This window comes from Terrapene carolina, unplaced genomic scaffold (assembly GCF_002925995.2).
Source record: "Terrapene carolina triunguis isolate 2854851 unplaced genomic scaffold, T_m_triunguis-2.0 Scaffold22, whole genome shotgun sequence".
NCBI classification, from domain to species: Eukaryota; Metazoa; Chordata; order Testudines; family Emydidae; genus Terrapene; species Terrapene triunguis.
The window spans coordinates 13,194,563-13,211,781 of NW_020664373.1; the positions used below are offsets into that span (position 1 = coordinate 13,194,563).

At 36.9% G+C, this 17,219-nt stretch overlaps 1 protein-coding gene across 2 annotated transcripts in view; it reads right to left on the minus strand.

The window, feature by feature from the left end:
- Positions 1-2,875: 2,875 nt before the first annotated feature.
- LOC112105112 (BCLAF1 and THRAP3 family member 3) overlaps positions 2,876-17,219 on the minus strand; it is a 71,882-nt gene continuing 57,538 nt past the window's right edge. Inside the window, exons 10-12 of one of the 2 annotated variants that reach the window (XM_024197772.2) lie at positions 12,984-13,079; positions 7,291-7,446; positions 2,876-3,638 (exon numbers count right to left, since the gene is read on the minus strand). In XM_024197772.2, the coding sequence (XP_024053540.2) occupies positions 3,609-3,638; positions 7,291-7,446; positions 12,984-13,079 (282 nt within the window). In that variant the 3' untranslated portion in view covers positions 2,876-3,608. Of the gene's footprint in view, positions 3,639-7,290; positions 7,447-7,509; positions 9,284-12,983; positions 13,080-17,219 lie in introns of those variants that run through there. The other variant, XM_024197774.2, reaches the window with a different exon arrangement.

Consider the following 17,219-nt stretch of genomic DNA (forward strand, 5'->3'; position numbering starts at 1 on the left):
TGTCTCAAAACCTGGCTGTAACCAAGTCCTTTACATAAGGTAAATTGTTGAATTTTGAAAAAGTTGTTAAAAATTAAGCAAACCGAAGAGGGTAAGGCTGAGCTCTACTAGTGTGTTAGCTCTCTAGTTTTCCAGTAACTCCCACAATTTTCTTAACTTTAGGAGTCTGACCATCAAAGCAAAAAGATCCCGAAAGATTAAATTAGGGTTCTAGCCATGCAATGTCAGATGTATATGTCAAAGCAATTACACACTTAAAAATGGAACTTTGATCGTATTAAACCATTGCATTTTTGGATAGCGGTAAAGAATAATTTAAACATTTCAATTTATAAAATGATATTGGGAATCTGACAAGCATCATTCTAGTACAGTCATTTCAAGATGATTGAAAGAAATTTAACAAAGATCTACACAAATTTAAAAAAAACTAAAAAGAATGGCTGTCAGACATAATTACATATTCAACAGCTAACACTTCACAATAGTAGTGTCAATTGGCTTTGCCAATAAAAGGACATACCTATGCCTCCTTTTAGTTAAGGTACAATATGGAGGCTGAGAATTACTTGCATAGTGAAACAAAGTGGCTATTGTAATCCACAAATGTCTCCTGCCCACATTTCCATCAAACTGATTTTGAAAATGACATTTTGTTTTTGTACAGCAAGAGGTTATTTTCCTTAATGCAGTACATTACAGAAAGGCACATAATAATTTTATGATTCATTTTTCTTATAACTCTCACTAACTTCCTCCTTCCACCTTCCTCTATTTCTGGGCTGCCTTTTGGTATTTCAGTCTATTATTCTCACAGGTACATCACTGTATAGTATTCGTCTAACACAGAAATCAGTAAAGTGTGCAGTGCTAAGTGAGCCAATTGTGTGTGTGTACATTTGTGTATCAAGATACGCTATCACACAATATGTAATGAAGTCTTTGCACAATGTGAAGGGAGTCATCTCTGCAACATTCCCCCAATTAGCAGGACAGCAGATGCTCTTCAATGTAGCTATCACACTGGATAACAGCATGTAGTAGTAACTCAGGCTGTTTTAAAAAGACCTAGAATTCAAGTAAATTCCTGTAAGCTAAAATATCTATACACCCAATTTATTAAATTAATGCAGTTGAGGAATCTTGAATTAGCATTGCTAAATTATTAGTAAAAAATAATTTGTTCAAGTGGTGAGCTCTTAAGAAAAGCATGTTAAAGTACAAATGACTGAATGAGTAGTGTTTGACCCCCGACCCCCCCCCGTTAGAAAAGTTTATAAAATTACAATGGCTACAGTCTAAAATATGTGCCATTTGCAATGTGTTACCATCAATGGTCATCAGTCTTTTAAAACCGTGCACAGAACAAGATATAACTGAAGTACAGAAGAAATTAAAACTACCCAGTGTCATAGGTAGAATCAGCAAAACATACTAGTCAGTTGGGGAAGTCATTCATACTTCTAATGTTGGAATTTTTGCATAAAATGTATTAACTTTGATATCTGACTACACCAATATTGTATACTCCCACACAATGGTATAAAATTCCCTTATCAGATATGGAGGAGTTGTCTCATGTAACCATTTTTTCCTACTTGGCTCAAAATGTAATTCTTCTGCAGGTCTTTTGTGAAAACAATGAAAATGTTTCAGAAATAGTACAACACTGTATTGCCCCATAAAGCAATGTAGCTTCAACAGTCTACATTCTATTGTGTGTACATTTGTTTAAAGGTATTTTTCCACATTAAGAAGCAGCATGCCTGTTGGACAGTTTGAGCATAAATTGGGCCTAGATTTGGACAGGGTCACTTTATGCAGTCTAATATTTAAAATATTTACTGCTACCTGTAAATTGTTAGCTGTATTGGTTTGAAAAAGAAAACCTTTCTTCTAACACAACTTTCTGTTTGGCTTATGCACACCGTAAGTTCCTGAAGAAACTAGTTTAATTTTTGAACAACGGAGCAGTGTATGTACATTACCACCTAAGTCCTGTACTTAGCTTTTGGAAACATTCACAGAAGTCGACATGTCTGTCTGTTGTTGAATCACAGTTATACTAATGAGTACTGCACATTATCCTACATGAGGACTAAACTGTGTACCAAAGCGTATGTCAAAGTTTTTAGGCAGATTTCAGTGTATTAAAATTTTATAGTCCCTTGAACCACGGCTTAGGAGTTTCAATAAGTCAAATACTCCTATTATTAAAGGTACTCTGGAAAAATCATGCAGTATATATTGTTTATAGCTTGATCTTCCCAAAAATTGAGTGTTTTCCTTTGTATTTTCACATGCCTATTGAATGTGCCAGTTTTCTGAATACATTCCATAAATGAGATTCTAATGTGTACTTTTATGGCTACTATAACGTTGGAGATTACTAAAATGCACAAGATTGGATGACAATAACTTTCTTCTTAAAATTAATTAGAAAGTTTTCCCTGGAAAAGTTACTTGTTATATACACCTTTAGTGTACTTGTATTAAGAAGTCTGAAACAAATCTTTAACACAAACAACCCCATCATATCTACATTAAGGCTCAAACTATAAATGGGAAATGAACACAATACAGTATTGCTTTAGGCCTGAGCATTATATTATGTACATCAGCCTGCTTGATTTTTGCATAAAGCATAATGATATTGAGGAGTGGTAAACTATGGAGAATGATTGGGATTTTAATAAAAAAATTACAAGCTTTTTGCCTTAAATAGTTTCAGTTATAAACAGCTTTGTTAGAGAATATGCTCCTCTTATCTAGTTTTTTACATATCTTTAAGCCCACTTTTAGAATCAAGTCAGTCACTTGTAGCAGAAGGTAAGACAATGTGTTGCTTAATTAAGAAATGATATATATGGAAAAAAGTGATGAGCCAGAATATTTCTGCATACAGGTCAACCAGTCCTCTAACTAACCCAAGCATCTCAGTGCAGTTATAAGATACTGCTATGTAATAGATGACATACCTACCCATTATTACACATTTTTAGCAAATGTTGGAAATTGTTACAACTTTTCTAACAATTTATTTACAAATTTATATATATATTTAAGTCAAAAATCCAACTAAATATAAAGCAAAAATAAATACAAAAGATTGTTCTAGGGAAATGACTCAAAAGAGCTGTAAACTCTATTGCACAACCTAAGAAGTCATTGTTTGGAAAGTCCTGAGCTAATATGCTATCACTAAACAATTCAGGCACTTTTTTCCCCCCCTTTTTTTTTTATTATGTAAGCAATAAACTTTTCAACATATAAACCTCTGGTTATAACAACTCAAGTTCTATTCATAAAATCATGCTTAGAGAAAAAGTATTCAATAAATAAGACTCCCTTCAATTTTTCTTTTTTGGGACTTGTTTGCAAAAAGAACCAAAGGTACCATACTAAACTTTTCAATTGAATACTGTAATTTAAAAGCAATTATTAAAACTGTAAAAAAGTTCTGCAGCATGCCACTACTGAAAAATAGTTATTTTATCGAGACAGTTACAGTGTTAGTTCATTTCTCCCATTTTAATTCCTGACAAAGTTGTCAAAAAACAAACCGATGCTCCCTTGCCGTGTTATTGTATGTCTCCACTTATCACAGTTCAGGTTTCTGTGGCAATGCCTGACTGTTCCTATTAAGAGGAAAAAATCGTTACTTCTAGGTCACAACAGCCTCTATTGGCTCATATTTTTATTATTTTAATTTTCACTATATGGTATGCAATAACGCACAAGACTTCTTACTAAAGCAGCCACGCTGCTATAAAGAATAAGTAATCAGCTTTGCAAAATTTTACTTGCCAAGGACAAAATATTTTAAACAGGTAATACTGTAGGATTTTTTAGTCATTTAGTATCATAGCAAAGAGTAGGTGAGTATGAATTGTGCCTGGACTGGTACATTTTCATGTCAATTTTGCAAGGCTAAAGTAAATCATACAATGTATGCCAACTTTTCCAAAGTCAGCAGAAGCTCCGCATCTCTGAAAAGCAGGGAACTTATTTATTTACCTTTAAGTGCTTACCAAGTTTGAAAATTCTGGCCAAATAACGTAAATATATACTAAACGGTCAAACTTTGGGACCAGAAAAAATACTAGTACATTAGAGTACAAACACTTAAATCTGTTCTTTTATTCACTCATAGCTAGGTTGTGAACCAGACATGCCAAACCCACGAAAAAACAAACAAACAGAAATTGGGCTTGTTTTTGGCTTAATTGGCTTGTGAGAGTTGACTGTTGGCTAGTTTTTGGCTTGTAGCTTCTTTTTTTTTATTGGCTCCCGGCAAGCAGGGGCAAGGGGGGGGGAGGGGTGCACAGCGGGCCCACCACAGTCCCAGACTGCACGCCGGGGGGATCTAGTCACATAGAGTGTTGGGGTTCTTAGGGATTGGCTTGTTTTGGCCTTGTTTTGAAATGGGATTAGCTTGATTTTTGTCTTACTGTGAAAGTCGGGATGCTTATTTACCATGTGAAAGTTGGCAACTGTGTTGTGAACCCCTTCATCATATTGATGAGAAGTTACTCAAGCAGCACCATTAATATCAGTTGGACTACTTGTGTGAATAACTGCACACCAGTGCAGGCAGGGAGTTTGCAGTTTACCCCTTAGAAGGCACATGGGTCATGCAAAAGCAGCAGTTTTAATACACTAATTAGAAAGGAGCACTCTTAAAACCTGCAAAGTACCTATTCTAGCAAATCAAAGTTTGTTAACACACTATGTACTGAAAATACTTTGACTAATATGGTGAATAAACAGTCATTTTATAGTTTTGAATGTGTAGATTAATATTTAAGATGAGTTTTGGCTGACACGGAATAGCACAATTATAGTTTATAAAGGGTTCATACATGTTTATAACAATCTCTAATATGCTTATCTTTTAAGTAACTTCTTGACTTGCTAGACTTGAAAACAAACTGTTTGTTTATTAAAGTCATTTATTATAAAATGTGACTGAGAATTTGTTTCAGGTAGAAGCTTTTGGAAAAATAGTTTAGATTAAAAAACTTAAAATTGTTTACTTTGAACATCAAAGTATAATTTAAGTGGGGACATTCAATTCTTTTTAAAAAAATCAACTTTCAGCAAGAAACACGATAGATTAGCACTTTTAAAAAAAATCCATATAAATCATACCAATTGTAACCCATTTTAACAAATATCAACTATTTAACAAGTTTACTATGTGGGTAGAAATACATGAATTACTGAAACGTAAGAACACGTTGCCATGATGAGGCTTTCTAAACTGCTAGTTGCACACAGGAAAAAAGGCCACATTATACATATTAATACAGGATTTATTTTACTGTAACTGGGAGGTATTAGATTTCTTCATTTGTTATAAAATTAATATTTAAAAAAGCCTAATTATACTGATCAACAATTCATGCTGTAATCTTTGGCAGCCAGATTTTAAGATTATTTTAATGAATTTTAAACAAGAATTTCTAGCATCGAATTATAAAATAGCAATAGGAAATTTACGTGGCAGTGACATCTGTTTGCTGATTATAGTGAAGAAATTGTACATTTGTATTATAATACAAGTTTATAATTCCGAATGATTCTGTATTCTGAAAATTGATCTTTCAGTCATTTTCTTTTTCCATCTAGCAAGCATGGGTATTTATCAGAGGTCTTAGAAAGGAATGGTCAGGACTGTCATTGTTTAGTGATGTGAGAAGCACGCCCTGTTCCCTCAAGAGTAGTAGTATACGGCCTTTGCAGTGTTCTCAGACTTTATCTACATCACTAGTCTAACCATGCCAAAAACATCTGTCCGGCATGTTTAACAATTTGTAATATGGATTAGACCCCATGGTTATAAAACAAGAAAGGAAGATACATTTTAGATTATGCTGAGACAATTCAAATAGGGGGTTTATGATGCTATACTAATATTGAGGTACCCTATTTGTTACTGAGCCTTACACTATTCATGACTCCTGACATGATTCTATAAACTGTAACATGATACTCCATCAGGTGCTATAACAGTGTTGTCCTGTGCACCCTACGAAGTTATTACAACATGGATACTCCTAACTGTGTTAAACTGTGCCCTGTCAATGTTACACTAATACTGATGGGAGATCCTACCAGTTCAGGGTACCCCAAAAATTCTTCATGAATTACTACTGCTGTAGCACGACTTTGCAGAGTGCTACCACTCATTTGAGTATTTTAAAAACAGAAGTTGCACAATTAAGCAAGCTTATATACAAACAGGAAAATATTTTAGATACCCAATTTAAGAACATAAGAATGGCCATACTGGGTCAGACCAATGGTCCATCTAGCCCAGTACCCTGTCTTCCAACAGTGGCTGGTGCCAGATGCATCGGAGGTAGTGAACAGAACAGGGCAATTTCTTGAGTGATTCACCCCATCATCCAGTCCCAGTTTCTAGCATTGAGGGGGGGGTTCAGTCTGCCTTTTATGCACAAGGATTGCCTGTAATAGATCTCAGTGCAACTAAGGATGTAAACGTGAACATGCATTGTTCTGTACGCTGCTTGTAAATATAGCACTCCAACATGTATGAATTAGATGGTTTATAAGGTGAATATTTGGCTTGGATCCTTAGGTAATGTACTGAAAAAGAGCACATATTCATACAATAGAATTTAGTTAACCAATTGTTTGAAAGGACACACAAAACAGTCTTCGACCAGCTTCCCACTTACAGATGGAAAATTAGCTTAGTTGAGCTGCAGAAAGGATTGCCCAAACTGAGATTTCAAAAGAGAGGCAATGTCAGAGGCCATAGCTGACCTACAGCTAACCAAAAGTCTCAGGGTATGTCTACACTTACTGTGAATCGATGCTGCAGTGATCACTCCACTGGGGGGTCGATTTAGCGGGTCTAATGAAGACCCGCTAAAATCGATCAAAGATCGCTGTCCCATCAACTCCAGTACTCCACCAGAACGAGAAGCATAAGGTAAGTCGACAGGAGAGTTTCTCCCATCGACCCACCGTGGTGTAGACACTGCAATAAGTTGACCTAAGAGATATGTAGACTCCAGCTACGTCATTCACGTAGCTGGAGTTGCGTAACTTAGGTCGACTTACCCCCATAACGTAGACCTGCCCTCAGTTACCAAGTTTTTTGGATTAGGGGGAGGAGGGGAAGAATGTCATTTTAGTACTCCAAAGAATATCCATACAAGCTAGACAAACAACTCCAAGTGGATTCTGAAATAGGAGTGGATACTCACATTTTATATATCAAAAAAAAGTTTAGAGAAAATTAATTTTAATCCAACTCACCTTTTCTTTCCTCAAAACTCCTTCTCTGAATTTATAAGTGGTAAATCCCCTTACACCAGCAGAACGTAGCCGCTGGTACTTAGCCTGAATATATAAACCCTTCTGTACTAAGCCTGATTTATAACTGTGTTGCAATCGACCATCTGTAAAGTTGTTCTGTAGAGGGGAAAAAAAGAAAAAATGGACAAAATGATCGAATTTCGGAACTCTGGTCAAAAAGGCCTTTTGTATTTTATTGTATTCAACTCTTTTAAAGTTACAATTACACAATTATACACACACAAAAACTTACAGTACTGAAGTATTATTCATTTATAAATGCATATGCCTCTTCTTTGCCTCCTATTAAATACTTCCCAGACCCGTACTCACTGTTCATATCACAGAACTGCAGTGTCGCACATACTGGGCAACAGTCCAAAGTAGCTCAAGTTATCTGCATAGAACAGGTTTTGATATCAAAATTATGAGCACTGAAGAGGTTGTATAATGTGGGCAACAAATGAGGTGGAAGGGGAGAGACAAGCTCCTTTTTGGGGTGTGTGTGAGCATCTCTCTATATAAACAGCTGTTCTAATAAGTAAACTTCAAGAGTAAAATCCTGGCCTGATTAACTCAATGGCAACCCACTGACTTTAAAGGACCCAGGATTGCATCCAAGAGCTGTCTCTGGTTCATATGTTGAATGTAAAATATCAAATTTACCTGGAATCACTTCAGTCTTTAAAACCATAGGAAGAACACCTAGCCACAGAGCTATGCTTCCTTCACCTCTATATTGGGCTACTGTAAACTCACTTGAAGTAGAACTGAGGGAGAAGGCCACAGAGAAACAGAAATAGAAAGTCAATGGCACTATAAATACTAGAGTGGACAGACAACATATGTAGTGGGAGCAGCAGTGTCCACTATAATTAAGTTTGTGTTATGTTTTCCATTCACAGGCACTCAGATGCCACACAAAAGGGTGCAGTATAAGAATAATATAAAAAATTCCAACCTCATTTATTATAGTTTCTCAGATTGTTTTTGAACATTTTGTTTGAAGTTTTCAAACTTGGTCTTGACAGAAGGTGATTTTTTTTTTAAGGAGTTTTAATAAAAAATTGTTAAATCTGCTTTTGAATACAAGGAGAATGCAAGAGGGAGAGCAGAAACCTTCCCCATGTAAAAGTCTTGTAACTTTTCATGAACAACTTTAACTGCTAGAAGAAGAAAGCTGAAATTTGTCATGAAAATAGCCCTCACTGAAAAGTGCTTTTGAGTGTTCTGGTAACATTCCGTATCAATCTGACAGAGTTGGGGGGAAAAAATCACGTGCTTCACATACGCAATATATTTTGTACCAGTTTTTCAGTAAACTTGCAATGTGCAGCTAAAAAAGGCTTGCACAAGGGAGGAGCTCATTTATACAAATTCCTAGAAGCCTTTTTCTATTTCAAAGACCCTGTATCCATCCATGATATACTGAGAAAGCTGCATTTACCAGGAAAGATGAACACGTCAGCGACCATGGTGAAGCTTATTGGAGTTGGAGGCACAGGATTCATGGCAGATAGCTGCCAAATGCTCAACTTCTCACAGGAGATCAGAATAAGTCCAAACCTGACTGTTCTCAGGATACAATAAATACAATACCATCCTTTATGCAAATATATTGTCACAATAGGGGAAACTGAAATGTTTTTAAAATTCTAAATTAAGCCCGTGAACCTTGGCAAGGTAAAAACCAAGATTCCCCCTAAACTATGTGAATGGGCAGCCTGTGCCCCAATTGACAGGCATCTTGCATTGAGCAGGGGAGTTCTTCCACCAGGAGGCATCTGCCTCCTACCATGAGAGGAGGCCCCAAGGCTTTCCAACAGCCATCACTACTGTTTCCAGCTTGGGAGAAAGCTACTGAGCTTCCCTCTCCTTCCACACCTTCTGGTCTTCATCCTAGCAGGAGTGGTTAGGAAGATGGTTCCAAGGCTATGCCCCTGCATGTCTCTCTCTATGGAAATAAGCAAATAACGGATAGACAGAGTAAGAGGAAGGAATGGGAGTGGAGCTGCTGCTGTCATAGGTTCTACGTCTGAACTAAGGCAATCATTTGATCCACACAAAAGTGGAGAAAAAAAAACCAAAAAGACAACACTGATGAAGAATATAGTCAATTGTAGATAAACCTAACCAGAAGCTTAATTATATATTTGGCAACAAGGCACTGTGATGGTAGACACATTAGAAATACCAAAAATGGATAGTAATGTGTTTAGATCCTACCTACCACTATGTTCAGTATCAAATTCCACAAAACCAAAGTGTAGCTTACTCCAAATTACTAACACTCTTCAAAGACAAATTTATGCAATTTAAACAGATTCTGCTACAAAATTACTCCACTGCTCCAAGTTATTTGGAAAATCTTAAGATGTTTCAGTTTGAAACATGAAACAATCTAAGGTTCTAAATTTCATTTAATAATCAATGTAAAACTACTTTACAAAGATTGCTAATATTGTTTGTTTCTGAAACCATCACTTCAAAAATGAAGTAACATTGCTTTTCAAAATATTTTATTTTTAAAAGCAGAGACTATATACCAAATAATATAAACATCTAAGCTATCCCACCATACAACCATGACTGTAGAACATGAATAGTTAATGAAATCATCAGAATTCCAGGATAATGATTTTATTTAAATGATAAACATACCAAGTGGGTTTACTGATTGCCCTCATCCCTTGGGTGCATTGTGAATCACTAAGTCAAAGGAAGAGCTTTTTAAACCTAAAAATTTTGGGTATCCCTTTATAAAACTGCTCCTCTAGAGTGTGTTACTCTTTTCATATAGAAGTTAACACACACCACAGACAACCAATTTTGAAGTATTCTGAACAAAACACTTCTGTTTAGTGACTCAACAGAACTTGTTTCATACATAAGGGAAAAGAGATTTGCCTAAGTCTTTTGGTTAATAAAGATATATTAACATTAGAAAGCAGTCAAACTACCATCTCAGGTATATTGAATGCAATCCACCTTCAACAACATAAGAAAAAAATTATATGCAATACAAGAGAAAATTCAATACAAAAAACAAGTTGATGAAATTTTAGATTAGGAATTTTAAGTCAATAAATCAATATCATTTTTCCCATACCAAAACATAGTGCTGCTGCATATGCTGTTTACCCGTAGTTATACTGAAGGACAAGGGAAGATATTATTGGCTGCAGCACAGGGGTGGACAGCACAAGTTGCGTGCATGAATGCAACAGTGGCTTAAAGCTCACCTTTACGTTCCCCCAATCCTACACAGAATTCCAAGTTGACATGAATTAAGCCAGACTTCAGGCTGCTTTAAGTTACATCAAGTGCCAACAGACCAAAGGGTTGATATGGCAGGCAGGGATCAGCCTGGTATAACAGAACCATCTACTTCCCCTGTGCTAGTAATAGACGGGAGGTGGTGACACAGGTGCCATTATGGTAAGGTGTACACCAAAGGATCCCAAAATAATATTCTATGTAATGTAATTTTAGTGTAAGATGACTTTAACCTGTAAACTAAAGTAATACCTAAAAAAAGACTAATTTTATAACACTATGAACTTTATCTTGAGGAAAGTTTGTTTTTCTTTTAATCTGGTGGGACTGGTTGGCTAAGTGCATTTAATAATAGGCTACAGAGCAAGACATCACTAGCCAGGATGGGAGAGCCTGAAAGTCATTTCTATCTAATGGTTCCATTGTTTTAAGTATAGTTAAGAATCAGGAAGTCTGAAATTTGAATTTAGGCTTTGATGCCAACTACCCGTATATACTTGGTCATAATAATTCTGCCTCAATTTCCCTATCTGTAAAATGAGGATAATGCCTACCTACCTTACACAAGTTTTAAAAAAGAAAAAAAATCCTTGCAGCAACCTTGTAAAATATCAAGCATTATTCGGTGGCTTATCTGAAATGTGTTCTGTGGAAGAGGTGGATTAACAGTGGTCACATCTCTCCACCATTCACGTGGCTCATGGAGAAAAGGGATATTCTGGACCATGAGTCAGTGACCTAATTGCCTTATACCAAGGCCACTTTTAAATGAAAAACTAGAAGAGGTTGACCCAGATTTGATCAGCGTTTTCCCATTATGAATGGACCTAATTGGGCCCACGCACAGCATGCCACTCACAACAGGAAGGAAGAGATAACAAGTAATCTTTGTTTTACATTTAATTGACTTTGACCCTAGGGTGCCTTTTACAGTCAAGACACATTGGGAAGCCAATGCAGTACCCCAGAATCGGGTGATTTTGCTGACTCTCTTACATCTTGGGGTTTCTGTTAGGGTGACCAGATGTCCTGATTTTATAAGGACAGCCCCAATTTTGGGGGCTTTTTCTTATATAGGCACCTATTAAACCCCATTCCCTGTCCCGATTTTTCACACTTGCTGTCTGGCCACCCTAGTTCCTGTAAACAAAACCTAAAAGCAATACTTATCCGATAGAATAATGAGAAAATATAAAAACATAAAAAGATTACTGTTTGGGAGTCATCATATAGATTTAAGGCAATTTTACATGAAAAATGCAAACAAAATGCAGTAGAAGTGCAACTAAAAAAGATGATGTTTTCTCTTAAACGTGGAAAATACTCTGAATCTCTCATGTAGTGTTATGACAACTACAACATTCCACCACGCTTAATTTAAAAAAAAAAATTAGTGGAACAGTATTCAAAAAAATAATGAAGTTAGGAGTGAATATATTCATATAAGGTGTTTCCTCATAGGCAGATTTGACAGAATTTGATTTCTGTTTTTTTAAAATAAATTTTGACTGATAGTAATGTTTAAGCTTTTTCCCCCCCCAATTATCTATTTAAATTTTCACAGTTGTGGGAAGTTATGGAGAGGGTCAGGCAATAGTTATTTAATGACAGTAGATGGTGATTCAAAAAGTTAAAGCTTTATAACTGTTGAAACACAAAATTGTCAACTTCACATGTCAAAAAAATACAAAGTAAGTATCCTTAAATCAAATTCTGAAGCAGTATTTCTCTTACTTTGCCTATCTGTGAATGTCTATTATGGATAGAAATATTTTTGTTGGTTTTTGTGTGTATGGTGAAATCAATGTTTACCAACATTTACTGATTAAAAACCCTAATGTCTTTCCAAGTCTATTTATTGGCCAGATGTTTTAGTAATCTCCCATTTTTTCTGCAATTTTGATTCTAAAATTGATTTTTAAGGGTTTTTTTCCTCTTCTATTGTCCAACACTAGCCCCATGATCTTGCCACTCCCTCCTTCCTTGCCCAACTCTCCTTTCAACCTTACTGTTTTGCCATTCTGTTTGCCCTCTCCCTTAATGTTATTTAAAATTACACCCTGAGAAAGTCAGCTCTCTTACCTACCTGGGAGAGTCCAAATTCTAGTAACTTAGTCTTTCAAAATATGATAGCACTCCAGCTGTTACAGGAGGGCTTGGGGGCAGGGGAAGGGAAAGGAGTGGAATTTTCAAACATTCCTACTGAAGTCAAGGCAAGCCCCCATTATTTCAATGGGAACAAAGTTCAGCCAATGCTGACCATTTTTGAAAATCTCACCACTAACATGTCTGTTTAGTGCAACATGCCTAAATCACAACACCACAGCCTGAAATGAAACCTTATGCAACACATACACTTGGCAAGAGTCAAACAATACCTTAAAGGGTCTTCTGAAGGGTCTTGGATTTTCCAGGTGTCCTCCAAATGGTCTGTGAGTAAAGATGTCATTTGTTTTTGCAGCATAATAAGAATTCTAGAAAAATGGCACAGATACTAGTTTAACAATGTTAAAAACAATCATTTCAATGAAACATGGACAATGTTTAGATGAAGCTAATTTGTACTGTACTTTTTTGGCCTAAGATTATAACTGTGATGGATTAAGTCAGTGAAATTGCGTTGCCCATTAAACTGGAGTCCAAGTTGCAGAGACTTATTTCAGTTCCCACAGCTGAAAAGACATAGGGCACCACTCCAGAATATGGCCCCTTTGGACTGTAAAGCAGCCAGATCTTTCCAATTGAGGATTACCCTGGTGTGGGGCAGAGAGCCATCAGCTGGCACAGACCCAACATAGCAGCTATACCAACCCCTCTTTGAGGGGGAACAGGGGGGGGGAGGGGGGAAGAGAAGAGGAACAGGAGTGACGCAACCAGATCTTTGGTGATCCCTGGCTGGCAAATGGGATTACTATTTTTTTTCAGACTCATTACCAGTCAGACATTATGACATTAAAGCAGCCATATGTATTTCTAGCGTACTCATTACTGTAATACCCATGCACTGAATACCACCTTAAGAACTGCGTTAGATTTGTTCGTAAGGATGACTACTCTTCATCCTTTCTTGATTGTGGCACGTATCAATACGAGAGGCTCATCTACCGCAGAGACATGCACCATTTCAGAAGCAAGTGACACAACTAAGTGTTGTTGGAATTGTTTGTAACTGCAACTGTTGAGTGTGTGCGCATTAAGCAGCCTTAGTTATGTAGAACAGTGCAGTGCCTCCATACGCAGCAATCCTTCCCACCGCTGCTTTACCTGTGCATTGTGACCCTTTTCCCATAGTTTCTAGCACAGCTGCCAGGAGCTGGTACATTTTTTAACATATATGACATGTATTATGTTATTTTCATATATAAATCTATCTTCCAGATGCATGTAAAATATAAATACAAATATAAAAGTGTTATAGAAATTGTTTCATGTAGGCAGAGCTTAAATGATGCTAAGTTCTTCTTTTATCAACTGAAAATTGATATAATTTTTAATGCTTCTTTTAATTATAAATCATTAATACATTAAAAAGTTTTGAATTTGTTGGGACTACTATTTTCTTCAAACATAAATATCAATTTTTGGATCTTTGAAACAGTTATGGGGGTATACAGAGGTCTTCCTAGGAATACATCAACATATGTATATATTTGTCTAGTTTTACAACCGGTTAGATAAAAAACACTGGCAAAGTCAGTACAAACTAAAATTTCATAAAGACAATGACTTGTTTATACTGCACACTGAAATATAAACACAATATTTATATGCCAATTGATTTATTTTATAATTATATGGTTAAAATGAAAAAGCAAGCAATTTTTCAGTAATAGTGTGCTATGATATAAGAATGGCCATACTGGGTCAGACCTAAGGTCCGTCTAGCCCAGTATCCGGTCTTCCAACAGTGGCCAGTGCCAGGTGCCCCAGAGGGAATGAACAGAACAGGTAATCATCAAGTGATCCATCCCTTGTCGCCCACTCCCAGCTTCTGGCAAACAGAGGCTAGGGACACCATCCCTGCCCATCCTGGCTAATAGCCCTTGACAGACCTATCCTCCATGATAGCTCAGTGGTTTGAGCATTGGCCTGCTAAACCCAGGATTGGGAGTTCAATCCTTGACGGGGCCATTCAGGGATTGGGGCAAAAATCTGGGATTGGCCCTGCTCTGAGCAGGGGGTTGGACTAGATGATCTCCTGCGGTCCCTTCCAACCCTGATATTCTATCTAGTTCTTTTTTGAACCCTGTTATAGTCTTGGCCTTCACAACATCCTCTGACAAGGAGTTCCACAGGTTGACTGTGCATTGTGTGAAAAAATACCTCCTTTTGTTCATTTTAAATTTGCTGCCTATTAATATCATTTGCTGACCCCTCATTCTTGTGTTACGAGAAGGAGTAAATAATACTTCCTTATTTACTTTCTGCACACCAGTCATGATTTTATAGACCTCTATCATATCCCCCCCACTACCTCCCCATGTCGTCTCTTTTCCAAGCTGAAAAGTCCCAGTCTTATTAATCTCTCCTCATATGGCAGCAGTTCCATACCCCTAATCATTTTTGTTGCCCTTTTCTGAAACTTCTCCAATTCCAATATATCTTTTTTGAGATGGGGCAACCACATCTGCACGCAGTATTCAAGAAATGGGCATACCATGGATTTATATACAGGCAATATGATATTTTCTGTTTTATTATCTATCCCTTTCCTAATGATTCCCAAGATTCTGTTCACTTTTTTGACTGCCGCTGCATATTGAATGGATGTTTTCAGAGAACTATCCACAATGACTCCAAGATCTCTTTCTTGAATGGTAACAGCTAATTTAGACCCCATCATTTTATATGTATAGTTGGGATTATGTTTTCCAATGTGCAGTACTTTGCATTTATCAACACTGTATTCCAACTGCCATTTTGTTGCTCAGTCACCCAGTTTTGTGAGATCCTTTTGTAGCTCTTTGCAGTCTCCTTGGGACTTAACTATTTTGAGTAGTTTTGTCTCATCTGCAAATTTTGCCACCTTGTTTACCCCTTTTCCCAGAACATTTAAGAATATGTTGAATAGGACTGGTCCCAGTACAGACCCCTGGGGGACACCACTATTTACCGCTATCCACTCTGAAAACTGACCATTTATTTTTACCCTTTGTTTCCTATCTTTTAACCACTTACCAATCCATGAGAGGACCTTCCCATGATAAAATCACAAAACAGCTTATTTGGCTTAAGAGCCTTTGGTGAGGGACCTTGTCAAAGGCTTTCTGAAAATCTGAATATTTTTACACTTCATTTGCCAGAGTTTATGCTCCTTTCTATTTTCCTCACTAGAATTTTAACTTCCACTTTTTAAAGGATGCCTTTTTCATCTTTCACTGCTTCTTTTACTTTGTTGTTTAGCCACGGGGGCACTTTTTTGATTCTCTTACTATGTTTTTTAATTTGGGGTGTATATTTAAGTTGAGCCTCTATTATGGTGTCTTTAAAAAGTTTCCATGAAGCTTGCAAGGATTTCACTTTTGGCAGTGTACCTTTTAATTTCTGTTTAACTAACTTGCTCATTTTTGTGTAGTCCCCCTTTCTGAAATTAAATGCTACAGTGTTGTGCTGCTGTGGGGTTTCCCTGCTGCTGTGGGGTTTCCCTTGATTTAGTCCTAAGTGCAGCACAGGATCTGGTCCAAGAGGTGAATATATCTCGACTGCTTGGTAATAGTGACAGATCCTGTGCTCCACTTAGGACTAAATCAAGAATTGCCTCTCCTCTTGTGGGTTCCAGGACTAGCTGCTCCAAGAAGCAGTCATTTAAGGTGTCAAGACACTTTATCTCTGCATCCCGTCCTGAGGTGACATGTACCCAGTCAATACAGGGATAGTTGAAATCCCCCTTATTATTGAGTTTTTTTGTTTTTATAGCCTCTCTAATCTCACTGAGCATTTCACAGTCACTATCACCATCCTGGTCAGGTGGTCGGTAATATAGCCCTACTGCCATATTCTTATTATTTGAGCAGGGAATTACTATCCAGAGATTCTATGGTACAGTTTGGTTCATTTAAGGTTTTTACTTCATTTGATTCTATGCTTTCTTTCACATATAGTGCCACTCCCCCACCAACACGACCTGTTCTGTCCTTCTGCTATATTTTATACCCTGGTACTACGGTGTCCCATTGATTATCCTCATTCCACCACGTTTCTGTGATGCCTATTATATCAATATCCTCATTTAATACAAGACACTATAGTTCACCCATCTTATTATTTAGACTTCTTGCATTTGTATATAAATACTTTAAAAACTTGTCACTTTTTAGCATTTTGTCTGCCATTACATGATGTAATTGAATGGAACTCTTTCATTTGTCTGTTTCTCATCAGATCCTACCCATATTTTATCATCTTCCATTTTCTCCTCCTTACTAGGAAATAGAGAATCTCCATTAACAGATCCTCCCCCATGGGATGTCTCTGTCCGAACCACGTGCTCCTTTGCACCTGTCGGCTTTCCCGCAGCCCTTAAAATTAAAAAGGTCATAGAGCAGTGTGGCAAATTGCCGGCACTACTATGATGGGTCTAGTGCTTTCTCTTCTTGGGCGGGGGGGGGGGGGGG